Source organism: Larimichthys crocea, unplaced genomic scaffold (genome assembly GCF_000972845.2).
Source record: "Larimichthys crocea isolate SSNF unplaced genomic scaffold, L_crocea_2.0 scaffold319, whole genome shotgun sequence".
NCBI classification, from domain to species: domain Eukaryota; kingdom Metazoa; phylum Chordata; class Actinopteri; family Sciaenidae; genus Larimichthys; species Larimichthys crocea.
Window position 1 is genome coordinate 627,168 of NW_020854203.1, and position 27,443 is coordinate 654,610.

The 27,443-nt window shown below is 41.7% G+C and overlaps 1 protein-coding gene across 2 annotated transcripts in view; it reads left to right on the forward strand.

Annotated features, from left to right (window-relative positions):
- Positions 1-613: 613 nt before the first annotated feature.
- The window catches only part of cacnb4a (calcium channel, voltage-dependent, beta 4a subunit), a 41,472-nt gene continuing 14,642 nt past the window's right edge, over positions 614-27,443 (forward strand). Inside the window, exons 1-3 of one of the 2 annotated variants that reach the window (XM_010729905.3) lie at positions 614-967; positions 3,063-3,146; positions 26,483-26,602. In XM_010729905.3, coding sequence (XP_010728207.1) covers positions 902-967; positions 3,063-3,146; positions 26,483-26,602 — 270 coding nt within the window. In that variant the 5' untranslated portion in view covers positions 614-901. Of the gene's footprint in view, positions 968-3,062; positions 3,147-10,035; positions 10,378-26,482; positions 26,603-27,443 lie in introns of those variants that run through there. The other variant, XM_010729906.3, reaches the window with a different exon arrangement.

Genomic DNA, 27,443 nt, shown 5'->3' on the forward strand with positions numbered 1-27,443 from the left:
CCTACTCCCCTACATTGCTACAATGATGTTTCCTGCAATGATTTAATATAAAACACTATTAGACTTTTAGTTTCCTCGTGGTCTCGTATTTCCAATATTTGAAGCTCTCAATAAATGATCCTGCTACGGCTTCTGTACTAAGCAGTCATACATTGACACAATTTATTTATTTTTTAATTTTCTCATGGTAACCAGTTAACGAGATTTCCGAGTTATTTTAGTAATTATCGGGAAAACATGTTATGTAGCGATGAGGAAATAATCTTGTTACGTCTGGATAACAACGTTTGTTATTTCAACATAATTAATTTTATATTTCGAGAAAATGAATGAAATGAACTGGTTATCACGAGAAAACGGAGGAAATAAAAAAAATGTATGAATGTTTGACCACTTAGGGCTTCCTTACAAATCATCTTTTTTTTTTTTTGGTGGCCCTAATCGTCTTCCATACAAAATAGAAGATCGTGTAAAATGTGTATCTGTATGATGTCTCATGAATATATATATATCAGTGTTTAAACATGTTCACAATAAGGACAACATTTAGCTCAGATCGAGAGATGGATTGATGAATACTTCCTATTTCTGTGCATGTCGAGTCGCATTTGTTCTGTGCTGTCCCTGAACGCAACACTGCTGAAGCCCGGTGTGGGAGGAGGAGGGGTGAGTGAGGGGGGAGGGTCTGTGCTCGCGCTGATGCACGCAGCTTCCTCTGTGTGCAGACCCACTGCAGAGTGGGACCCGTCCTCAGAGCCACCGCGTCTCTTTTCTCCCCCTGTCGTCGTGAACCGGAGCAAAGCTGGAGCCGGCGGTCCACTGTCCGCCACCGGAGCAGCAGCAGTTCCAGTGGAGCGGCGCTGAGCGGCAGCCTCCGCCCTGGACCGATGAACTGGCTGAGATGTCCCGGCACATCTACACCCGTCACGGGATAGGAGGAGACGGGCTGCAGAAGCCTGTGTTTCAGGTAGGAGGATGAACCACCGAGGCTCTCCCTGCTCCTCTGCTCTGCTGCTGTGCTTAATGCACTACAAGCACAGGGGCAAAAATGATTTCTAATAATTATTATAAGAATGGAAAAAATATTACTGACAGGAGAGCATTACCTCCACTTTGAAACAGATCTAATACAAGTGAACTCCACAGATAGTAAACTCATCACACTGCTCTGTTTAAGTGAAGCTCCCTCTGTCATCGTTCATAATGAGCCTCTGAGGACTCATCAGTCACTTCCAGGCACGGCCCCTGCACTGTGCGGAGGATCTGATTTATTCACAAAGACATGAAATTGGGCTTTTAATTATTAAACATCATCTGACGGAACTCCACTTCTGATGGACGATGTGATCCACAGAAGAGAGTGATTTTTAATGCTGGAACAGAAATTGATCCACACAGTCACAGATAGATAGATAGATAGATAGATAGACAGATAGACAGATTTAGATTTAACATTTAGATCTAACATTTATAATATCTATAAGTTAACAAATATTGTTGCAAATGTGCAAAAAAAGTGACTCAAAAAAATTCACACCAGTTTTTTTAAACATTGTTTGAAGCTAAATGTGACAAAATGTTACTGTAATTTTCAGCGTGAGCCGCTGTACAAACGGTATTATGGGGTGCCATAATAGATAGTAAACTGTAAACGTGCAAAATTTTTAGTGGTCACACAATATTATTTTTGTTTTGTTTGTCCAAAGAAGAGCGTTCTTAGAAACAATAGAACTGAAATCATCGCTCATTTATCAAAATAGTTTCTTTGATCCAGTTATTGATTATTGACTAATCATTTGAGCCTACACCAGTCCTAGATTGACTATGGAATACTTTGCAAGTCCCAGGGGGAAATTCCAGCTTTCCAGCAGAGATGTTGCATAAATCATTAGAGGAATGAGATGGGTAAGAAACAAAATCCAATAAAAGTCAGAAATAATAAGAAATTAAAAAAAAAAAAAAAAACAGAGACTGAACGAAAACTTGGACCATACTCTGTAACTCATAAAATGTATTAAATATCCAGTGTACAAGGATAGTGCTCGGTAATATACCGTGCTGGTTTGCGGGGTAGTGTGGTGTTGCAGTGGTTAGCACTGTCGCCTCACAGCGAGAAGGTTCCTGGTTCAAGGAGTTTGCATGTTCTCCCTGTGTCTGTGTGGGCTCAGTCCAAAGACATGCACTTAATGTGTTAAATAGGTGTTTGTCTCCATGTGTCCTGTGATGAACTGACCCTAAGTCAGCTGGGCCAGCTCCAACCCTGATGAGGAAAATCAGTTACAGAAGATGGATGGATGGATGGCTTGGTAAGGTTCATTGTTTAATGTGATAGTAAAATAATAAAAAGCTCCATGGAAATTGGGTAAATCTTATGATGAGGACACTGAGATACAGTCGAAAGCTCCAGAAAAAGTGAGCCTGTAGAACGTGGCTGTATATTTTTGGGTTTGAAATGTTGATCGAACAAAACAAGCTATTTGAGGATGCCATCTTGTGCTTTAGGAAATGGTGATCAGCATTTTTCACCGTTTTTCCAATTTTATGGAAACAATGAGGAGATGAATCAAAAATGAAAAGAATTGTGAAGATGAATAAAGGTCTGAAAACTTTTGAAAGTTAGAAGCATCCACTTACCCCAGGCGCTCTCCAAAGTCACAGGGTGGATGTCACACATACAGTGTTAGGAAAGCTGAGAAGTTGTTCATCATCTCAGGTGAAGTGTTACCTCGTCGGCTTCTCGAGCACTGAAACAAATTGGCTGCTTGTGAAAGTGGGTCACACAGAGTGAATCTGTGCAAGCAAAAGAAATGCATTGTGGATTTTGGTATTGCTGACTTCACGCAATTAGGTCATCACGGAGGACAAGAGGCAGCTGGAAAGAGCCGGAGCCTTGCCAACCATGGGGGCTGAGAGACTGGTTTTAATGGGTCTGCTGGAGGGAAGGTGCCCTTGAGTTAGTGTGGAAGAGAGTGAGGGATAAATATAGGAAACACAAAACAATAATAGAAGCAGAAATAGAAAAAAAGAGAGCTTTATGTGTGTGTGTGTTCTGTCCTCACCAGGCTAACAGAGGGACCTATTCCAGACGCAGCCGGCTGAAGAGGTCAGACGGCAGCACCACCTCCACCAGCTTCATCCTCAGACAGGTAGGACACCTTACCACGTCAGCAGGGCTCGTTACCCTACCCGGAATTTAGCATTTTTGAACATAAAAATGTAAAATGTAAAAACAGTAAAAATGAAAAAAAAAAAAAAGAGTGAAAAAGCCTGAAAAATCAAGATTTCAACATTATGCAATGTCAATGTTTTAACATTACTTGCTAACCTTAGACAGTATAAAACATGGATGTAGTATCCCTGACATCACCCATAGGTTCGGTGTGGTTGCTCTGTCTGCCGCATCTTGGCAGTCTTGCCTCTGCTGCCTCCTGGCTAATCCCAAAAATGGGCAAAGATGTGGACCATGTGTGGAGCTGAGGCGGGCTACATGAAGCCTGGTTTCTAACAAGCCACCTGTAACAAAACCCACCTGTCATTCAAAGCAGCCACGCTGTTAATTCTGCATAACTTTAAGTCTTAATATAATTTGAACCAGTACCAGGCTGTAAACATGTTTATTTCTGCTGTGAAGTTGGACATTTGAACATTTGGACTTATGGAGACTGACTCACTTCTGGAGCCAGCCTCAGGTGGACGAGAAGAGGAACTGCAGTTTTTAACACTTCTGCACTGGCTTCACTTCACAGCCACTTGCGTTACACAAGTTAATATGCTTGAAGAATATTGCTATGCTAACATTAGTAGGCTAAAACATGTAGTAAATTAACAGTAGCATGTTAGCATGTTAGCCTGCTTAAACGTGCTGTGCTGATTGGACGAATCACTTTAATGTAGCTCTTTCTTGTAGACAGAGTAAAAAACCTTTGTCACAGCAGCCATTTTGACATGAAATAATAAATTACAAAACATAACTTACTATCAAAATACAACACTTTTTTGATTCCTGGAATGCAATAGTCCTGCCAGTCTGACATGAAATAGTGAAATAGTGTTGGCCCTGTTATCTCGTGTCAAAATGGCTGCTGTGAAAAAAAGGTCTATAGAAAATTGTCTCTCAGCTCTCTGGTGGACAAACAAATGGACAGAGTGTTTAGAAGTTACCTGGATGAAATACATCATCAGCATTTCTCGACTGCCCTCTATTGCTATTGCGTCGTCACGTATCGACTGACATATACACCGATACCACTGTGTCTGAGTTAAGCCATGCCAAATAATAGGTACAAGTGAGGCTAACACAGGACAGTGAGCCTGCTGTGATTAAATCTTTGTCATGGCACTGCCATTAGGACACACTTCACATTTTTCACATTCTTTTGTATTTATTCCCCATATTTATCTTTCCTCTGTATTAGTGGCAGCCTAGTTTAAACTCTCCTCACCACCAGAAGACCCCGTTCACTGTAAACTGTGATCCAGTTTCCTCTGGCAGCAATACTTTTTTATGTATTTCAACATCAAATCTGTGTGTCTTTGTTTTCTGTGAAGGTCTGTGGTGAGAATAACCCACAAACTAATACATGATATCAATCCCAGCACTGACAGTGAACCTTGAACACATGGGGATTTGTTGTTTGAGGAAATGATTCTTGAGAATGTGAGTGGTCTGACACCAGTGTACCACTGCTGGATCCTGACCGCAATCAAACTGTTAGTTTCACTAATAAAAGTTCCATTTTAATTTTAAGTCAAAAGTGAGCAAAGGGACTATGACAGCAGATGATATGTTGGGCTAAGGTTGTAGTTTCCTGCCTCTGCTGTTGTTGAGGGACTTGATGACGTTGATTTGTATCAGCCTGAGAATTCAGCCTGCTCAGCTGCTCATGAGGCATCTACCATTCATGTATAATTCATAAGGGCGGGTTGGGCAGGGCCGTTTGGAGTGCAGGCGCTGCCGCCTCCTTTGTATGTGCCACTGTAAAACAAATTCAAATTGGTTCCCCCGTCTGTAATTCAAAATACAGGAGGGAGTTACCCTGGACCTGGACATCCTGCTAACAAGTTACCACGGGAACTGAGGTCACTGAGCGACACAAAGATAGTTTATCATTGCCCATTATACATACCTGACCTCAAACATCCTCTATTATGTGCCGGCCTGTGTCACGTGTCTCTCTGAGGAGATGCGGTAACATCAAATCAAAACCAATGGGGTCAGGGGGCTTTTTTCACCTGGACATGCTGACAAAAGCACACGACACCTTGTCTAATCTAAGCCAGATGTGATTTATGATAGTGTCATGTGTTCACATCTGTGGCTGCCGCGTTTTCCATTCCATGTAGGTCAGCTCGTACATGTGAGTAGATTGAATCCTAAGCCAGAACAGTCAGTTGTTGTTTTTTATCTGGTTTTATACCACTCCAGCCGAACCTGACACTGATGGATTCTCAGTCTGCACCAGTGTGTGCACTGCATGTTCAACATGTTTACGTCATTAATTGTTAATTATTGAATGCCTACTGCATGAAAGTGATTATGTGGCTCGCTCGATATAATAGACAGAAAGAGGCAAAGAAAAAACATAAAAGTACAGCACTACAGAGAACTGTACATATGAAATCTCACGCTCACTCCTTTTCCTCATTACACGCTCACAGATTTCTTTAACACCCTCGCTGCGATTTGTGTCGCTGGTGTGATCGTCATCAGGTGAGAAGAGGAGCAGTGGGCTCTCTTTGATTCCCTCGTGTATCCATAGTAACAGTCGCCCTTCAACAACAGAGGTTAAACGCAGAAGGTTGATTAGCAGGAAACGGCACCTCCTCCTCCTTTTCAGCAGAATGTACTTTATTATTTTTACAGTAAATGCTCACAAGCTGATAGGAAGGCAGCCTTTAAAGTTCCATCACATTTATTTGTCTTCTCTTCTCTGGAATATTTCAGTGTCTTACGCCGCGATGTTGCACTAAATCCTCATTAAATCCTCGTAAATTAATTTAATCATCATCCAAGAAGAAGATAACATGTTCATGATTCATAGCTCAATTATTTCTCAATAACACTGAATATTCCTGAATAAATGGAGATTAATCAACGTTACAGTTTGAAGAAAAGAAATGTATTAAGATTTGAGCACTCAAAATACTCATTCATCAGGACTGTGGTGAGTTTGATCTGATTTTATTGACTGACCGTGCTGGCAACATGAGCAAATTACCCCACAACTGATGAGTCCATCACTCAGAGAAATAATAAAAAATATGTCTTCAGGGGCTCTAAGAGGAAGAATTCACTGCGGATTGACTCTTAGTGTTACATGAAGATGAATGTGGCAAACTGTGACAGACAGATGACCTTGTGTAGATCAACCCATTTAACGTGGAAGGAAGTTCAAAAGAGACATTTTCCCGTGTCACTTCCCCATGTTTGTTTGATTTCACAGGAAAAGATAGAATCAAGGAGATATGGTTGATCACAACATGATATACCAATCACTAGATCTGTTAGAGAGACGCGCAGGTCAAAGGCTCATTCTTCCAGATGGCATGCCGTACATCTATGTGCACGGCTCGCGTGGACAGATGTTTCTCTGCATGGCTGGTGAGCGGCTCTCTGAACAGTTTCCGGGCCAACCTCTGAGCGTGGATGCCAGAGCTCGGCAGATGTTTGCTCTCAGGAATATAATCCACAGCGACAGCGCTGAAGTTAGCACAGTAGACCTTTGCTCTTCCACGTTCTTTGATATTTGTTTGTGGAGAGCTAACATACAGTGCCCGCTTTGAACTACGCGTTTGCATGCACATGACGGCTACCTCACATGTCCTGTGTCAGAGCGTTGGCTTTCTCCATCTGTATCGATGTGCAAAAGCAGAATATTCGTGAACATCAACCCTACTGCACAGGGTGGGAACAGTTGGTTGAGGTTAATGGGCAATGAGCAACTAAAAGAAGAGAAAAGGCAGACAGCAGGTGTGACTCAAATCTTTTTGTTCAAGTCTGAAACAAGTCCTAAATCTTCTTTTCTTGAGCAAGTCAAATCCAAGTGTTTTAAGTCCTTCTTGACATCAAGTCAAGTTGCAAGCAATCTTGGAACTCAGTGACCGATGTTTCAGGGCTTTTCAGTGGATATCTGGAAAACAGATGACAGATACAGTATCTGGGCCAATTAGCAACTTGATACATAAGATTGGTGAGACATAGGGTGTATAAAAGCTAATAAAAAGTGAAATCATTGTCAGACGATAGCCGATGGGTTCCGAGATCGCATTTCAGTTTATGTGTTGCACCTCTTTTGCTCTCCACATTGATTGTTGCAACCAAAGCCCAATCAAACACATCTGATCAATACTACTACTACTACTACTACTATAGACTACAAACAGAAACCAGAACACTCCTGGTGCCAAAATCTTAGTCCTTGCCTAGATTACGATACTAGCCACCGAAACGGTGACTCAAGTCGACTCAGGTCCACATCTCTTAAAGACAGTATGCGCATATAAACAGTTTGGTGAAATCACATCAAGAGTCAGGCTCTTGAAATCGAAATGAAATGAAAACATAAAATGTAGGACTGCCACAGGTATGACCACCATTTTTTATGTGTGCAACAAGTCTTTAATATCAAGGTAATGTTCAAAACAAATGGTAAACGTGTAGCAAGCACTTATTTTAAGACATACGGAGGCCCTTTGGGAACATAATAAAAGATTAACAAGCTAGAAAACACTGAACACAGCATGTTCTCATGTGAAACCATCTTCTGCATCTGTTCGCAATGCAGATTGCAAAGTGAATGTTGTGCAGTAATGAATTCTGCAGGGACGGTGAACTGTTTTAATGGACGTCTCATCTGAGGCCGAGCAGAAAATTCAGACATTTCAGTTGCGGCAGAACAGCAGCTGTGAACTAAAGACCTCGCCACTGCCTCACTTGAGGTCTTTGTCGACATTCACATCCTGGGTCTGTGTGATTGTAAGCACCGCGGATTTGAATTAAGTCTCACAAAGCTTATGATGCCACCTCTTTCTCCCAGAAATTGATTTCATTTCTCCATCACAATATGTTAAACAGAGCCTTCCTCTAACCTAATGCTGCAGTGTGCAGCCTGCTGAGTGATAAGCGAAGGGGCTTCTTTGCAGTGTTAATCCCTCTTATGTAGGCCACGTGGCTCGACTCAGCAGCCTTTTATTGTGAATTACTTGATAGAGCTTGGCCACTGATCTCATAGCTCCTCGCTCCAGCACCTCTTGAGTATTGTAACCCCTGTAACACCTAACAAGATTAGACAAACCCTAAATTTGCGTTTCCACAGGTCGGTCGGATCTGTGTTGGCTGAAGCTGCTTCCCAATTTTTCGCCTGTGCACGCTCAGTGTATCAGTCTTAAAACTGAGATTCAACAGCAAAAACTACAGAAGGGTATAGCAGCCATTTTCAACACAGGTGTTACCATTGATACTAATTAAGGTTCCATTCCATTTATTGCAGCAGTGAGCCAGCATGCACCACAGCAGCACCCTGACTCTGTTTGACCTGTACCCTAACCAATAATGATGTTTTTTTCTTTTGCTGTGGTCTATTGATTAGCAAAATAGCTGGATGTTGATTTTGTTTCATTCGACAAATTGATTGATGCATTAATCAACCAGCACTGCTTCTAAAGACTTCTGTCTGTCCTCCTGTGGTTTGCCCTCATCTTAGCAATTACCACTACACGGCTAACCCTAAAACCCAGTCTTAATCAGTAAATCAATGTTTCAGCACAGAATCTTCTTTATTTAAAAGCTCATCGCATGTTATTCCATGCACTTTGTGGCACTTCTGGTGCAACATGAAAAGTCCCACACGTATCCTTAGAGGGTTAAGTTTAGGGTTGAGTTCACTTGAATGGCATAGACACGTTTTGTTGTTCTTCCGCTAGAATATCTGATAGATGATCCCGAAGCCGGCTGGTTGTTTGTGAGAAGAAGTGGCAGGTCTGATGAAGATGCAGCCTCCATCCTGAGCAGGTGCATCTGCTGTAACACTGTGTGTCAGGAGAGGGCGATGTTGCTCTTTGTGAAAGAAGCAGCCGAGACTCGGCGGTTTCACTTTGGACTGCAGAATAAAACAAAACAGATGAATGTGATCAATGTTTTTCTTTATTGATTAAGGCTGATTGAACAGGGATGATTGTGTTACCTGTATTCCCACACACGAGTTGTACAGTTCAATTGTACAGTATAAACAGGATATGAGCATGCTGGAAAATAACAAAGTTAATGTTATAGTAATATTAGATTTAGGTTTAGATAGCTTTTAGAGCAATTTAATGTTTTGGTTTTGATTGAGGAGGGGTTTAGTCTTTTTAAGTGTTTTAATCTTTTTCATCTCAGAGTGTGGAGGTTCATATTTGACAACAAACTGATAAAAAATCATGAACTCCAGAACTAACAAAACATATCTCTTTTTATAGCATAGCGCCCTTGACCCTTTGTCTGTTTCATAAAAAAATAAAAATAATAACTGAGCTAACAATATTTAGTAATGCAATGGAGCAAATCACTTGTTTAGAATTCATGAAATAAAAAAAAGCATATATTTCTTATAAGATAAGTAATATACTACCCATTCCTTCATTATTCTGTGGATGCTGCTTACTGAAAGATGTCAAACCTCAGACTACATTCTTGACGCTGTAGTTGTTGACACAAAGAGAGCGGAGGCTCGGCAGCATCAGGTCCGCCTCCTGTTCACTCAGCCGGTCACTGCATTCTTAAATTATACGTCCGTGTTTTTAGGTTAAGAGACGACCTCAAACACACACATCCATGCACAGACTACACACAGTTCTGCTGGTTATTGCTACTCTCAAGCTGCAGATCCCCCTACCACCACCACCACCATCACCATCACCACCACCTCCCTCTCTGCCTCTTCCTTGTTCCAGTATTATTGACTGGAGCCTCCACCAGCCAATCGGCACGCTGCATCCCACCTCTGTCATCAGCCAGTGCTGGAGGAAGGGATTGGCTTGTGTGATCTGAGCTTGGAAGGCAGATGAAATGCCAGGTCTGCTCTGCCTCTGGGGACAACCAGGCTGCCCTATAATGGGAACCAACACTCGCTCGGCTCAGGGGCAATAACATCCAATTCAGCAAACACAGGGCTCCACCTTTTTTATTCCCCCCTATCTGCTACTCTGCTGTGTGGTCTACCTTCATGTGGAGAAAGACTGGTGGGCTCTGTCACTCCCCTGTCCTCATCATCCATCCTCTCTGGAACAGGTTGATCCTTTACTGCTTCTGTCTTTTTTGTGCCAAAGAGCTGCTTTTTGGAATCTCACTCCTCCATGTACGATAACTTGTACCTACATGGATTTGAAGACTCGGAGGCGGTGAGTGGAGGGGTGTCTGACACTTGTAAACCATGCTTCTCTGTTGTGTCGTGGCTGGTCGATGCCTTCGTGAATACCCGCGGCATGCGCTGAGACTTGAGCGTGCTCTCTTCTCGGGGGAGTTAGAAGAGGTTGGGGGAAGGGTGTGCACCAGCGTGTTTTTTCGGGGTGTGTGTGTGTGTTGGAGAGAGCGTGTGTCTGAGGGCTCCTCAATCTACCAACTGTACAGTTTTCTCACCGTAACTACCAACCAGATGACGGCGCTCCTCCTGTCTGGACTGAGCTTCTCAACTGCATTTCTTTACCATCTCTCCATATGGATGAATGACCATGGCATGCATGCTGCATTTTTCTCACTTGTCCGTCTCTCCCTTCATCACATCCCACTATACATCATCAAAGTTTACAGAAAAGCAGAGCAGCTACATTCATAATGTCTCGCTGTGGCCATCTGTATGATTCTGACGTGCTGTTGCATCCAACTGCAGCGTCTTTCACACAGGATGTGGATGCATGCATGGTGGGGAAACATCACATTCCCTTCTCATTAAGTGTAAATCCTCATCTTTGGCATGCACGGATGATGCTACACGCTTACAGACCTGCACGCCGTCGCTGATACAGAGAAACCGACATTATTATTAACGAGCAGAGTGGGATAAATCTGTGGGATAAAAATGTGAAAGTGGTGGAGAAATGCTTACAAAGGCAATAAACGTCGGAGCTGCTGCTGGGTGGAGGGGAGGGAGGGAATCCCACTGAGCCAGAATCTGCCAAGACCTTTCTGTAACTCCACCTGACATCCTGGCTGCCTCGTGAAGATTAAAGGTTGAGGGAGTATTTCACACATTCTGTCCTATTGCTGCTTGTATTAGCAAGGGAGCAAAGCATCAGTGTACTTCAGTCAGTGGTGTGATTTTCTCTTATCTGAGGGAGTAAAATAAACCCTTCTTGCACCTATATCTTTATCAAACTCTTGAACAGAACCGATTCTTCTGGTTTTTGAACCTGGCTGCAGGGATTTGTTCAGTGTTAGTGATTTGGTCTGGCTCACGATGGGCGGTTAAAGCTCTTCTACACCAAACTAACCATAACCATGTATTTACTGACTCTGTACAAAGGGACATTTGCAGGTTAAATCAGGAAAGTCCAAACCAAGAGCCAAGCCTCAGAGCAAGAGGTGTCCACATACTTTTGGCCACCTAGATGTTGGGAGGAGTTTGGCGGTTTTCTGATTAAATTTTTATCCTCTTTAAATTCCCATCTGAAGAAGCTTCAGATAGCACAAATGAGAGCTGAGGCAAATTTAGAACGCGTCAGTGTTGACTGTCAAACAAAATAGTTTCACAATTGCTGCTGGATTCATCTAAAACTGAGCCAGAATCTGAAGGGAAACTGAAACTTCATATGGAAAAGTTGTAAGCAGATCTTTGCTTATTCGCAGCAGTTATGGAGCAACATTATCATTTATTTGGAGTTGTGTTTCCAGCAACCTGGTGAAGTTCAATATTCCCCCCTCTTTTTGCTCAGTTTTTGGCCTCTACCAACCCCAAGGGAAATCTGCCTTTTCAGCTGTTAAATGCTCAACTATTAGTATAAGTTTCTCATTAACTGTGCAGTTTAGTGCTGGGCAGGTAGTGTACAATGGATTTGTGAGAATGAACCACAATCTTGACAGCTAAACAACAAGCTGAAACCCATCCAACCCAAATTTCTCAAGAGGAAGTCATCTTGTGGGTTAAAAAAACTGCAGGCAGGCCAGATATTATTGCCAGTTTTGCGAAGCCAAGGGGGTGCTGCAAATTCAGCTGATTATTCTCTGTAGTTTCATCACTATTAACGACTACCTTTCACATGTCAATTGATTTTCCTGTTCTAAAAATTGCAATTATTGCAATTAAAGCTGTTTCAATCCTCAGCTTCAGTTTGCTGTTTGAACGTGAAACTGAATTCTACTTTAGTGAATGGATTTTTTTTTGTCCCAAGAAAGGGCTGTTCATTTTATGTTTTATTGCAGAAACAGATTTTTTTGTAGTTGTTCTATTTTTGTGTTGTGTGTTGTGTTGTTTTATTAACCTGGATGCCCAAAATAATTGCCTCACATCTGTTTCTCTGCATGTCCCTAATAGTACAGCATCATCCAGAAATACTGTCTCTTTCTTGTTTCTGTTGGTGTTATGTGATATTGTCTCGTTATTATGGGTGTGAATAGCTGATGGGGCTAGAGACTATTAACTTCCCCCTCAGACTGTTCAGGAAATGGATTCTCTGTTAAATCCTGACATCTCTTGAAGACTGTTTCATACAGCCTATTAGATACTGTATTACTTCATCACTGCTAATTCAACTACAGGTTCCATTTAAGATTTGACTTACTGATATCTGACTTTTTACAATTTCAGTCAAACTATGACTTAGGGCTGCACGATATGGCCTGTAACCAATATCTCGATATTTTTAAGCTATATCGCGATACACGATATATATCTCGATATTTTTGTTGTTGTTGTTTTGTATTGTTTATTTCTAATAAATAATAATGTCATTATTACCTTGATAGCATTGTAATTGCTCAGAATCAATGTAGAACAGTAGATTTACACTTGCTGTATGAGACACACCTCTTTTTATAGCATTTTAACACTTGCCATATTTTTTATGAATTTTTAATATATTTCATAATGTACATATGAGCACTGAAGCAGTGCAGGATCATACTTGGCTTATGTGACACACTTTTTTAAATCAAATTTTAACCATTCTTCATATTTTATAAATAAACCTTTAATAAATTTAACACCCACGTCTTATTTTGAAAACCGGAAGTGTCCACACGCTGCAGTAAGCTAGCGCTGACTTTCCCAGTTTTCTCAAAGTATTTGACATAAAGTCGGCAATAAGGGCGCACTTGAAAATATTGGAGCAGCTGACGTGACCACGCGAAAACGAGAGACGGCTGGCGTGACCGCAGTTGCTTTTCTTCGGAACCAAGTCGTCCGTCTCCATCTTCAATTAACTCGCTCGGGCTCTTCTCTCCTCACCTGATACAAAAAGTACGCATGCGCGCAGGGGGTTTTTCTGGGTGGGCGGGGCAGTGTGCTGCGTGCTGTGAGCAGCACCAGGAGTGACACAGGCAAAACTCCGGAGAATTAAATGCCGACGGCTTAAAACATTTACGTGACAAGTACTCGATGGTCGCGATATAGTCATTTCATACATCTCACGTAGAACAAGCCGCGATATATCGAGTATATTCGATATATCGCCCACCCCTACTATGACTCCAGTCGTGTTTGGCAGGTTACACATTCCTGTCATCTTTGATCATTGTCACGCCTCCATTGAATCAAACTTACAAAACTTGTTCATGCTCAGTCTGCGCTGCTGAGTTGCATGTTATACCATGTTTAGGCTAGTATTGGCAGCACTACAGAAGACAGCTTCAGGGCTCTTACTGTTCTTGTGGTGTGCTATCAGCACTTGTCGTTAGCTTGTGGGTCTCTGGATTTTTCGGAAGTGAGACTTTGTCCAGAGATTACTAAGGCAACAGCCACCCTCGACCTGTAATGACCTGCATGCTCTCTTGTGTGACTTATTTCCAGTTGATTTTCTACTCTACTCCGCAATCATTGTTTGGCACTGTGACCATGAGTGGAATGTTTTTGGGGAGAAATATAGTATATGACCATGCCACCCACCTGCTGGTGATTGTAGATTTCTGATTCAGAATGACGGTTCTTTCCTGAACAGCCATGTGTCATGATCATGCGGTACTCTTTCCCAGCCTCCAATTTGTGCCAGAAATGCTAGAAAAAAAAATCATGTCAATATATTTATAGAATAACAACAAGATATGCCGCTGAAGTGTGTTGCTCAAGACCACCCATCAACCATCCAACTGTCAAACAAACATTAGGTGATATCTTGTGTATTATGTATTATTGTGCTATAGTATCTCAATTGCACTTCCCTCCCTAGCTTGTACGATGTGCAGTAACTCCCTTACTATTGTTTGCACATATGTCGTGTTGTTCAACGTGTGACTCACCTTTACAAAAGCTATTATGTAACATACAAAGCTGCTGCAGCGGCTGATTAATTATCGTAGTATTGCAAGGATGCGGGAGTAGAGTTCTTTGAGTCTGAAGACGACATTGTATACATCATAGCTTTCAGCCCTCTAAACTTTCTGAACAAAGTGCTGTATGTGAATTATGAGCTCTAGTTGCTTAGCCAAGAGGTATGTTTCCCTTCTTCAACCTTGCTAGTGATGGATATAATGTGGAGAGAATGTTTTTAGCCTTTTAGTCTGGGTCTGATAGGCATGGAGATCAGGGGAGGATGGATGGAGATGGGAGAACAGACCAGGCTTTGGCGTCTGAGAAGATAAGGCTTGAGTGTGGCATGATGGACTCAAGACTGGCCACTTGACACTCCTAGATAATAACCTCACAAATAACTCATTGTCTGTGTGTGTGTGTGTGTGTGTGTGTGTGTGTGTGTGTAGACACAGGAGACAGAAAGAGAAGAGGTTGGTTGGCAGAGTTGTTGCTTGTGTCTGTGCCAGTCATTTTGGGAATGATTTAAAGTGCTCAATGCTTTCTGTACTTTCCAGTAAAACGGGCTGAATGACATCATCTTTGACATCTGTGCCTTAACAGCTTCAGTTGCAGAGATCTGCAGTTAAATTACCAAAAATTCACAGTGGTTTACTTTTTGTTTACTCCATGGTTTGAAAGAAGTCGATAAATCAGATTTAGACCTAGCACATTAAAACACAGCAAGGAATTACAGAAACTACAATGCATTTACATTTTTACTTGAGTACATGGTAATACATGGCTGTGATGCTGCTTTCTCTCCACATGGCTTCAAACCCTGCCAGGAGCATTTCAGAAGTGGACCACTGCTTGCCAGACTTTGTTAACTTGCCCAGGTTTGGTCATTTTTCCTTGGTTCACGTGCTTCTACTATGAGTAAAGATGCTACATAGTTAAATTGTTTCCTCTTTTTGCATGGGGTGTTTTATTTTGAAACTTGACTTGATTCTCTATGCCATTTCTGTGTCTGACTTCAGCTAGTTTGAGCTGCTCTGTGCAGATTGACACTGTTGGCCGCAGAGTCCGTCAAAAATAGAACAGTTGCGTATTCTCAGCGGAGCAGAGTGGAGAGCTGCATCTGGGGAGCTTTTTGGTGGAATCAGGAACATTGTCTAGAACAGGTGTGAACAGCTCAGGTGACCGCAGCACAGCTGGAACACATTGCAGCTGAAAAGAGTTGTCTGGGTATAAATTGGTGAGGCCTTGTGCGATGAGCCAAGCAAAAGCAGAATTTTGTTTCTGTTCAATGTATTTTAACACCATGTTCTATTGAAATAATCTGGTAGACCAGATATTATGCCAGTTTCGGATCAGGGGGCCACTAGTTGCTGACTGCTCTTAAGCTCACTCTGTAGGTTCATCCCTAATGTTGCATATTGTCATTTGATTTTGTTATGCAAATTAGCTTCGTAGTTGCTTCAATCTTTAGCTCCAGTTTGCTGTTTGATATTGCCGGCTGTAGTCTCTTTGACTCCTGCAATGACATTCCAGGCCGAATCTTTTTTCTGGTGTCCTTATAAAAAGGATGTGAGGTGTCACAAGTGATTACGCCTGAAAACCTCTCACCTGTTGACTTCAGGTCGGCCCCGCTCTCACCTGTTGACTTCAGGTCGGCCCCGCCCATTATGACATGTTCTTAAAATGAAACTCGATCCGCGGTGAACACTAAGTACTTTATTTTGAAAATCAACCAGGGTTTTATTTTGTATTTTGTAGCTGATTTCCTTCCCCGCACGGTCTGCTCTGTGCTGAATTTATGCGCCGTGCTCCGGCGTCCGTGAACAATAGAAGCTCTGCGTATGTGTTGCAGAGGGCTGCCGGACGCCGGAGCCGTTCCGTATGCAGTGTATTTTAGCCTTGACAGTACCCATCTGTTACATCAAAGCACACTATTAATTCTGCATAACTTTAAGCCTTAATATCATTTGAACAGGTGAGTTGTATATAAATTCACCCTCAGTACAGTTGTCATGAACGGGGAAATTAAACATGTTTATTTCTGCTGTGAAGTCATTTTAACATAGGGGCCTATGGAAATTGACTCATTTCTGTAGCCAGCCTCAAGTGGACGTTTTAGAAATGTTTTGTTTAGAAGCAGTTTTTGGCACTTCCGCATTGGCTTCACTTCACAGCCACAGAGGTTGCTGCCTGGTTGCAACTCTTTAAATGTGAGATTTTACTACTTTTCTCTTTTTATGTTTGAGAAAATGAATATTTGAATATTTTTGGACTGCTGGTCATACAGGACAAGCAAATTTAAGATGTCGCCTTGGGCTCTGGATGCTATTGATTTTTTAAATATTTTAACCACTTTAACTCACCAATTAATTGATTAATTGAAAAAGTGAAGGAAATTCTGTCATCGAAATAATGACTTGTAGCATAGCTGACAAACAAGCGGCGGTACAGAAATCCTAACCTTCCCGTCAGAAGTACAAATGTATCTTCAGTTTCCAGAGAGGCAATTCATTATTTGGAATGGTGAAACATAAAGCCAGTGGTGTGGGGCTTTTATTTTCCTTTCTCTCCAGTCCTCCGGTTATAGATTTCATTTGTAATGAGGCAGTAAATAAGTTATTTGTATCAAGGAAAGACTCCCATGGCTCTGAATGGATCATTAGCAGAGGCGCCTGGAAGCTGTGGACAAAGGCATTAATCCTCTGTGTCCAGCCTGGCAGGTTGATTTCAAAGACTTACTGCGGTACAAATCCTCTGTTGCCCATTTGGACATTTATTTTCATTAAATAATTGATATGCAGTTGTAGTATTATTTTTACTGGAGCCATATTGTAGGTTTTCAACAACGCTTCTACGTTTATGACAGGAAGTCTTCTTATCATTCGAGAGCCATGTGGGTACAAAGAGATTGTATACTTTCTTTCCCTGTATTTTAAAGCTTGAAAGGATAATTCAATAATAATAAATCAACCGTATGTCACTGCCATCAGTCAATTTGCTTACTATTCATAGGCCTGCATGAAACGTCTGTACAGCTACCATTTACCACATCACAGTGATAATACAGAGTTTATCATGAACAACACTGTAACTGTATCTTTTAGATAGTGGCATGTAAACAGCTGATGGCAACAGAGAATGCAATCATGCAAAACATCTGGCCTGCTATGAAAGTGGCTGAGGACTGTAATTGGACGAGATGGTTGTGGGGAAAAAAGGCGCTATCGCGGGAGAAGAAATTGATGAACAGGGCAGAATTTGAAGCAATACATCATGCCTTAGTCCTGGTGTCAAGCAAACCTTTGTAAGCATGTTTGCTGCTCCCATGAGCCTAACCACAGTGTGTGGGTGTGTACAGCTGTTACAGCTGCCACCACATACCATACTCATTTTTACCTTTATTCATTGCATATTGGAGTTATTAATCAGGTTTCTTATAGTGCATACTGTATTGTTTTTTGTTTGTTTGGTAGATATATTTAATACATCATATCAAAATTGCTGAAAATAGTATATGTTTATCTTTTTTGCTTGACTCAATGATTAATTGATCGGTCGTTCATTGATGAACAGTTGCTGTCATCATCATTCATTATCTTCATCATCATTCTCTTCAAGACCCGCTCGCTTTTCAGCTCTGTGGATGGATTCTGTTCATTTTTAGTGTCGAACAGAGTGTAAGGCAGCGTCCATGGGGACCAACAGGCCGTGCCATCATCCGTTAGGTAAACATTTGTGCTGGGGCCCAGTTTTTCACCTCCGTTCGGCTGAGTCTGCAGGACTGCAAACGTCCACCAGCTGGCTGTCCGGTGAAATCAGATCCGCCCAACATGACGAGCTGGAGATGTAAGGCAATGAAGCATCTCCACGTTTGAATTAGACGTTCATGGATAAAGATGATTTGTTTGGAACTGTGAATGATTTTTAAAGACGATCATCCTCTTACACAAATACCCATAAGAAGTGATTTAGCAAATATATTTAAGTAACAGATAAGTCACAGATCTATACCTAGCATTCTGTGCTGATACTTGATAGTTCTTGGCGATACAGCCTTTTTTAAAACAATATAAGTGGAGTGAAACATTAAAGACATGCATTAAGAAAATTCTTCAACTTTCTGATTGATGGAAATAAGAATAAGAATATCCTCTTGATCCAGTATACTTTTTGTTGTTTTGAACTTTTATTGAGCCAAATTTCAGTTTCCTGATTAAGGAATCCTAACTTTAAAGGATGAGAACTATCTCTAAAATCCTGATTATGATCCTACTCCAACGTTATCTTTTGTCATTATTTGCAGTGTATTAGTAAGTTTTGTCAACAGTGCATTGAAGCTGCCGTTTCAGCTGTTGTCTTCCGTACTGATTGTATTTCTGTGTGGAGATAAAGGCTGACAGACTGAGAGCTGTGTGAGTGTTTACACAGAAATGCATTTGTGGAACACACAGTAACATGTAACATGATATTCAGCGTACTGCACTGTTTAGGATATATGACACAGAAGACGCTGCATCACCTGCCCCACTGTCAACATGGCTTTGTTGTGCTGTGATATCTGAGACGGGGAGCTTGTGAAGTACATCGATCTGTTTTTTTGTTAGTAGACTGTGGAATAGATTAGTAAGGCCAGTTTGTATTATGAAAGTATGTGATGAAAGAGGAAGACAATCTTAATGGATGTTAACATAAATGTGGAAAATGCCAAACAGAACATACAGCAGAACATATAGCTTGATAAATTATCAATGCCAAATGCAATATTTTCAGCAGGAAAAGCCTGGCTCATTGTGTACACGCTGATTTTATACCACTAAAATATTTTCATCTCAGTCACATCTTCATCAGGTTAATATGTTAAACAATCGTCATTACATGTAGTGTGTCACAGGCGGTAGTCTTTTGTAACGACAGTGATGTGCTAAGAAATGATAATTGTGATAATCCTACCAACATGTTTAACATACAAGGCCTACGGAGAGTAAACTGCTGTAAGAAACAACCACTCGCAAAATGTCTTCTCAAAACATTATTAGTTATGTAATCATCAAGTTATAGTTAATTTGCATTTTGTGTAAAAACAAAAATAGACTAAACACAGTGCCCACCACCCATCACACTTTGTGATACTTTAGGACCCACGCCACACATGAACTCAATAAATACTTAATAAATCTAGTGTGGTGGATTGAGAGCAACTCCAATATATTGTTTGGGTTTTTTTGTATGTTTGTTTTACAATGACAATGGAAACCACAGTGTCATGAAAACTTATGATGATAGAATAAAGCACCTGTTGGGTATAACATGAAGTACCTCTGGTCACTCGGTAGGGTCACAATCACTGACAGGCTCAGAGTGTGGTAGCTCTGACGGCTGCCATCTTGGTAGTCCTGCTCATTTGGCCTCCTGGCTAATCTAAAATGACCTGGGTGCTTAATATAATTTGAACAGGAGAGTCTGAAAGTTCACCCTCAGTACAGTCGTCATGGACAGGAACACGTTTGAGGAACCAAACTGCAGCAAATGTGACGAGGAGCAGCTTTGATTGTACGACAAGAAGTCATTGAAATTCATGAACACGTACATGCACAATGACATGGTCATTGCACTACACTGTGTACAGCATTACATCATGCGACATGCCTCAATATCATAATAGGATTTAGCATGTTACGTAAGTCTGATTGTTTGTTGCCTGTTCGAGCCCACAAATATATGTTTGATGTGAGCTGGATGACAACTGAAGCAGCACAGTGTTGATGCATTTCTATAGAGCTTTTATGTCTCTATAAATAGAAAGCAAGAGGAACTGACAGACAAAGGCAGGTTTGGACTGAATGACAGATGAAGTCAGACAGACTGACAGACAAAGAGGGTTACAAATGATTGTGAACAAGAGGGTTACAGACAGCATATTGTCAGTGGTGGTAACTGTAGTAGCAGCATACTTACATACTCACTCATCTTTCACTCCCTTCCTCTCATTTAATTGCTGGTGACAGGGGGAATAACTGGCTCCTGACCCGAGATGTTCCCTCGTACCTGTACTAGAAAGCAGTGATGAGCAGTAATTAGCTCGCAGACCCCAGAGAGTCTGTGCACTGAGCCTGCTGTTGTTTGCCTATGGGGCAGGCGTCCAGCCTTTATGCTAATGTGGTGATTACTCAGCTGTAGTGTAGCGTGAAGTACAGATTCTGTGTTACACAGTGGTGACATCTCACTCCATCACAGAGATGGAGTGGAGAACAGACAGCTAACTGGACATGGAAGAGAGAGAGAGGAAGAGTGGAAAATGCTGCTGTGATGTGAATTCATTTCAGTACATAAATGATACAGTAACATAACAATATACGTTTAAAGTCCTTGTTTATGCTCTAAAATATGACTGGCTTAAAGGTGCAGTGTGTAAGACTTGGGGCCTTTATTTTCAGAATAAGGCAGACATGGAATATACAGTAATATTCATAACTATGTTTTCATACATGTATAATCACCTTAAATTAATCATCTTTTTATTTTTGTTACCTAAAAATTTGATATCTACAGTGGGAGTGGGTCCTCTTTCATGGAGGACGCCATATTGAAACGCCGTGTTTCTACAGTAGCCTAGAACAGACAAACTAAAAAGTGACTCTAAACTGGGTCTTTTAAGTGTTGTTTCTCCTCACAGTAGGACGGTGAGGGTGATGCGAGGAGATTGCAATGCAGAGATCACACCACTAGATGCAATTAAATTCTACACACTGACACTTTAAGAACAGACAGCTCAGTTCACCTGAAAGAAATGAAAGGCAAAATGCTACGGGTAGCTTCTTCTAATGAGGCTCTCAAAGCAACATTGCATATACAGTCGTCCCTCGCTATATCGCGGTTCACTTTTCGCGGACTCGCTGTTTCGCGGATTTTTTAAGTGTAATTTTGCATGCTTTTTTTTACAGTGTACTGTACAGTATGAACGCGCATTGTGTTCTGCGTCCTGATTAACTAAGGGCAGGCACGGACTGATAATCTGGCATACCGTGCATTTGCCCGGTGGGCCGACGTGCTATTTGGGCCGACAAGTCCCGATATATATATATAACCAGTAGATCACACAGCCCAAACACACTGTTGGGCCGTTCTTAGCTATGGGCAATGCGGGCGGCCGCCCAGGGCGCAGTCTCCGTGAGTCCGTGTAGCGCAGGGCGCACGGCGCATCTAGGGCACACGAGAAAAAAAATTCACCTGGTTGTGGGCTGGGCTGGTCCAAAATGCCAGTGCCAATTTTTTGTCCCAGTCCGCCACTGACTAAGGGAGTACTGTACAAAATGTGTGTAAAAAGGTGTATAAAAGTGTGTGGTTAGGGGTTTTACGGCCTTAAAACATGTATAATAATTGTAAAACTTACTTCGCGGATTTCGTTTATTGCGGGTTATTTTTAGAACGTATCCCCCACGATAAACGAGGGACCACTGTACGTTGTTTTTTTTTTAACAGTCTTTTACTACTGTGGTAAATATGGATATCTGTACAAAATGTATTTGTTAGAATTGCATTACTTGATGATCAAAAACTAGCAAGTTGACACCTTTGCTAACAGCCAAACATCAACAGGGTCAACAACAGCAGACAAAGCAGCAGCTAATATCACTGACTAGTCCAGCAGCAGTCAGCCCAGCTCGGCGTCTGTCTTTCAGCTTTTATTTCACCAATGTCTCACCAGCTTCTTGCTCGCTCACTCTCTCCTTTTCTCTTCTTAGCTTCCTCCGTCAATGTCCCCTTTGGTCTTTCTGCCTTTCGTTTTCCACAGCAGCCATTTTGACAGAAAGTAGTAGGGTACACAGGTGTTACTTATGAGACTAATTAAGGTTCCAACACCTTCGCTGACCCTGCTATGTCATGTCAAAATGGCATGTGAAAATGGCCATGTGTGCATAGAGGCTGCTGAGCCTGGGCACATTGCCTGCTTGCCCATCTTCTGTTCTGGCCCAACCCTGGCTCTGCTCTCCGTCAGCATTCATCCTCGTCTTGTTGGTCTAAAACGCCTGTGGTACAAACACTAACACTCCTCTCAGCCAGGCTAACAAACTGAATTAACATTAGCTAACAGCAGCTATAGTTCAAAGCAGTTTACTGCACTGTCCATCAGGAAACTGGAGGACATCAGAGGGAAAACCAAACAACATTTTCACCTAGTCCTACACATGCCGCTCTGTTCTGTGCAGGATTGTTGGAGGAAGTGGTGCAGGTAGTATAATAACAATACTAATCATTAATTGTATAGCATTTTTAAGTAATTTCCAGTTATGAAGTGCTTTACAAATACACAGGGCCGGTTTTAGCTATGGGCAATGTGGGCGACCGAACAGGGCGCAGTCTCCGTATGAAAATATTGCACTTTAAACTAATAAAAAAACGGAACATCTCAAAACATTTTCAGTGCAAATTAAATTATTTTGCTTGTTCCGCTTACAGCTGGAACTCTGCCTCCATTTTGGCTAGACACCTGTAAACTTTCATGTCTGTATCTTCCTCGGTTGTGATGCGATCGCACTGACAAAGTCTGTCCACACACAAACAGTCTGTCTACACACCTGCCAAAGCACTCAGAACCACTTCAGTGGTAGTTCTTGTGTAGTGGGTTGTTTCCATGATCACACACACACACACACACACACACACACACACACACACACACACACACACCAAGCACACCATTGAGGCTGATATTTATTTGTTCTGATTACTAGGTGAGTAAGTTACATTCCCATGGAGACAGACAGTAACTGAATCTGGAGAATAATGTTTTGCCAAGCAGTCATTTTGTTTGTGTTTTTATGTCTCAATATGATGATGCTCTGTTATTGTATCAGTATATTCAGAAACTTTACCCCATGTCTAAATGCAGCACATGCAGCCAACAGTCACAAAACACATGCAAAAGTCCAAATTTGAACTTTTGCATACATCATTTTTTTGACAGCAAATCGTATTGCGTCTGTTACTGTAGTTATCTTCCAACACTGTGTAAACACTAAATAAATCACTAGACAAGACAACCACACCTGCTTTTCTAATCTCAGAGGGAACCGCGCTGCACTGACTGTACATTATTTTGATGAATTATAGAAAAACAAACATGTGCAGCCACTGTAGTGTAAGCAACACATACGGAGCTATTATTACACGCTGCAGTTGTAACAAATTGGACCTGAAGCCAAATCTCCCACATGGGAGCACAAACAGCTCGAGTACCGGTCAGCCAAAGGTGACGTCCTCAGAGCCAACATGTCCTGGTTACACATGCATCATCGCTGTGCGTAGACAAGGCGAGCAAACTACAAGGCAGGCACTGTTAAGGTACATGCTGTACATTTAGCCGCCTTTGATGATTGATGGATTCATAGTAGGAGTCCATTAGGCAGGGAACTGTGTGCTTTTCATTTCACGCTCAGGAGCAGGTGATGTTATGCTGATGCATTCACAGCTGTGAGTGTGTGCCACTGTGTGTGTGTGCAGGATGTTTAACCAAATACCCCAACATCAACATGTGCCAATACAGTAAAAGAACAACGGTCAGTACTAATGAGCCATCTTTGTATATATTTTGGTGGCCTTGGGTTGAGATCTGCACCATGGTGTGATCATCAGATGTGTTCGTCAGGAGGTCTGAACCATGTCTCCTCAGCAGCACCCACCCGTCACTTCAGGCTCGCTGCATGTGACGCTTGAGCTGGAAGAGCACCCGGTGCTGTAATAACTCGTCACGCTGAGGGGAAACTCACTCTCCAGCCGTCTCTGTACATCCACTGTTGCTTCTCTTTACGTTTGCACATTTTCCTCACCCAGTTAGTCATAATCTTGCTGTCCCCGTTTCTCTCTCTCTGCCTTGAATAAGTGGGTGGGCATTTGTACTGCTCCTCTGACCCAGCAGCCACTGACTTGTAGCTAATAAGGACGAGGGTTGAGGGACTGGGTGAGTTAGAAAGGAGATGACTGCTCTGATAGTGATGGTATGAGACCGATCTTCAGCCTGAGGCAGACTGGTGAGGGGTGGTGGGGGGGTTAAGGACTGGCTAAGAAAAAGACATAATGTTTCTGCAATAAACCGCAGTCCTCATTTAACCACTGTAAAAAACATTATTTAAAGGAGCAAGACTAACTTGTGCAGTAGCTTTTTGTTTTATTATTTGGTTATCTCCACGCCACCCAAAAAATAAAATCAACAGAATTAATGCAAAATATTATTTGCCAACTGACCCACAAAATCCTGAGGACTGTGATTGTTGGACCTCAGAACCTCTAGGGGTGTTCAGAAGCATACTCCCCCAGAAGAACATATTAAACATTTCACACTACATACAATAGACCTTTTTTTCTTGGTCTGAGGTCCAACTGAGGTTCAGTTCCATTCAGGTCAAACAGAGTCAGGGTGCTGCTGTGCTGCATGTTGGCTCACTGGAAAGTCTCTGCTGCAATAAATGGAACTGAACCTTCATTAGTATCATTGCTAACACCTGTGTTGACCTACTATTTCATGTCAAAATGGCGCCTGTGAAAAAAGGTCTGTTAAATGCATCACCCTGGTGCACCCAAGAGCAAAAATAAGACGCAAAAACGATAAAGAAGATATGATATGAACAGTGATGACATGGCAAAAAAGTTGACCTCAAGTTCACAAATGGCCAAAACACAAAATTATCTAGAGCATACAGATGAACCATCAAATAAATGATGGGAGAAGAAAAAGCTAGATTTACTTTATTCATCCCCAATGGTGAAATGTGGTTACTGACTGTGAGGATGGTTTATTTTTCAGAAAATAAAAAATATACTAGATGAGGAGGACACATTGTTATTTCCCTGTTAAAAGGGGTTTTACATCACGTTTATAACACAAAATTGTGTTCTGAAGAATGGATGTAGTATCTGTGACATCACCCGTAGGTCTCTACAGAGCGGTATCTTTGGCTCTGCCTGACATCATCTTGGCAGTCCTATCTCTTCCACCTCCTGGCTAATCTAAAATACGGTAAAGATGTGAATCATCGGGCTGAATGACGCCGTTTTTCTACCAGGCTGTAAACATGTTTATTTCTGCTGTGAAATTGGACATTTTAACATGGAGACTTATGGAGACTGACTCATTCTGTAGCCAGCCTCAAGTGGACGTTTGAGGAACTGCAGCTTTTGGCACGTCCACATTGGCCTCACTTCACAGCCACGGAGGTTACTGCTTGGTTTGGAATAGTGGATACTGTAACGTTAGTTACCTCAGACCATGTTGTGATCTTGCTATCTGGGTGCTGACAGGAATGTTGCGTGGAACCAACTGTGACTGACAGCCAAAGCATCCTGTGGGCGATGGGTCCAACTGAACCAACTCAAAGGGTGGTGCAAAAATTGGATTTTTTTATTTCTTGTTTTTGTCAGTTGCTCTAAATCATAAAATGATCATTGATATTGATACAGCTGCAATATAATCACCCTGACTGATGATGATGGTGACGATAAAAAGTGGGGTTTCAAAACTTTGTATAGTCATTAAAATATATGTTACTCAAATGACCTTTTTTACTAAACAAATGAAGGTTTCCTGTTGACGTGTCATGTCTGTTCTTGGCATTTCTAAAAATAAAAGCACCATCTTTCTGAACCTTCCTCCAAACCTGTTCGTCATCTTTAATCTGTCAGCCTTTGATCCTCTATGGGGAGGAATACAATCAAGTCATGTGACACAGCAACCCACACACACACACACACACACACACCTGGGTGTCCGTAATCTCCCACTTCCATTCATTTGCTCAGTCTCGGTGGTTTTAAGAAAGAGGCTCTTGTTATGTCCTGCTTCTGTTTGCATTGCATTTAAATGTGTAGTTTTAAACAGAACATATCAAATTACACTACATTGCTTTATTATTAGATTGTAGATCGTGGATGTCAAAGTTAATCTGGATCACAGTTTAGAGTTGTCACCCTGAGGTTGTTACACTGACACTGGTACTTTTTCATCCCTCCTGGTAAAGTGTTATTTCCATCTTCTTTGTCCTGTCACTCTCCAGGGCTCAGCTGATTCCTACACAAGCCGACCGTCTGACTCGGATGTGTCTCTGGAGGAGGAGAAGGAGGGCGGCCGGCAGGAGAGGGAGCAGCAGGCCACTGTCCAGCTCGAGAGGGCAAAGGTCAGTTTCACTGGGAACTATTTACAGCAAAGCAATAGAGCTTCATGATGGACTGTAAAGCATAAGAAACACATCTCAGCTGACAAACAGAGACACATGATCCAGTTTCAGTGTCTGCACTGTACTTGTGCTGCTTGTGCAAAGCTTGTCAAATTGTCTAAATATAGAGTCACACGGTTACAGATGCAGAGATTTGACCTGTTTTCATCACATCTTTACACCTCTTCTGTGTTTTGAGGTTTGATTTCTTATTCCTGATGGCACAGGGTTTAATCTATAGTCAAATTATTACAATATACAGTTTATTTTTTTTTCTTTATCATGTCATACATCACCCATTTTTCCCGTTTAATAGCAGAGACATTCTCTTTCAATCAAGTTGGTAGGTCATTCTATCCATGCTATAGATGACAATTGTTCTATGGTGGGGGGTTCAGTCTTGTACCAGTTTCTAGTTTGCATTCATTTGATATTTCATATGAGAATACCAGAATATCTTTAATTGTAGCATTGACATTATCCAAAAAGAGCACAGTTTAGGGCTTTCCCAAAAGATATGTGGGCGGTTGGCTTCTTTGCTCCCACATAACCACTAACATGGCACTAGCAACGCTTTGCTTACTTCATAAGCTGGTCAAATGTTTCCACCTGAATTGCCTCCACATGTGTGAATTTTATAGTAGATTGTTGTGTTCCACACATCCTATTTAGCTTTAATGTATATGACAGAGGTGTCCCTACATTCTTTAAGGTTTTGGTATAACACAGGTACCACCTTGATTCTTGTCTCATTATATACTCGCATCATTACATCAATCACTCCATTTGATATTTTTGAGTT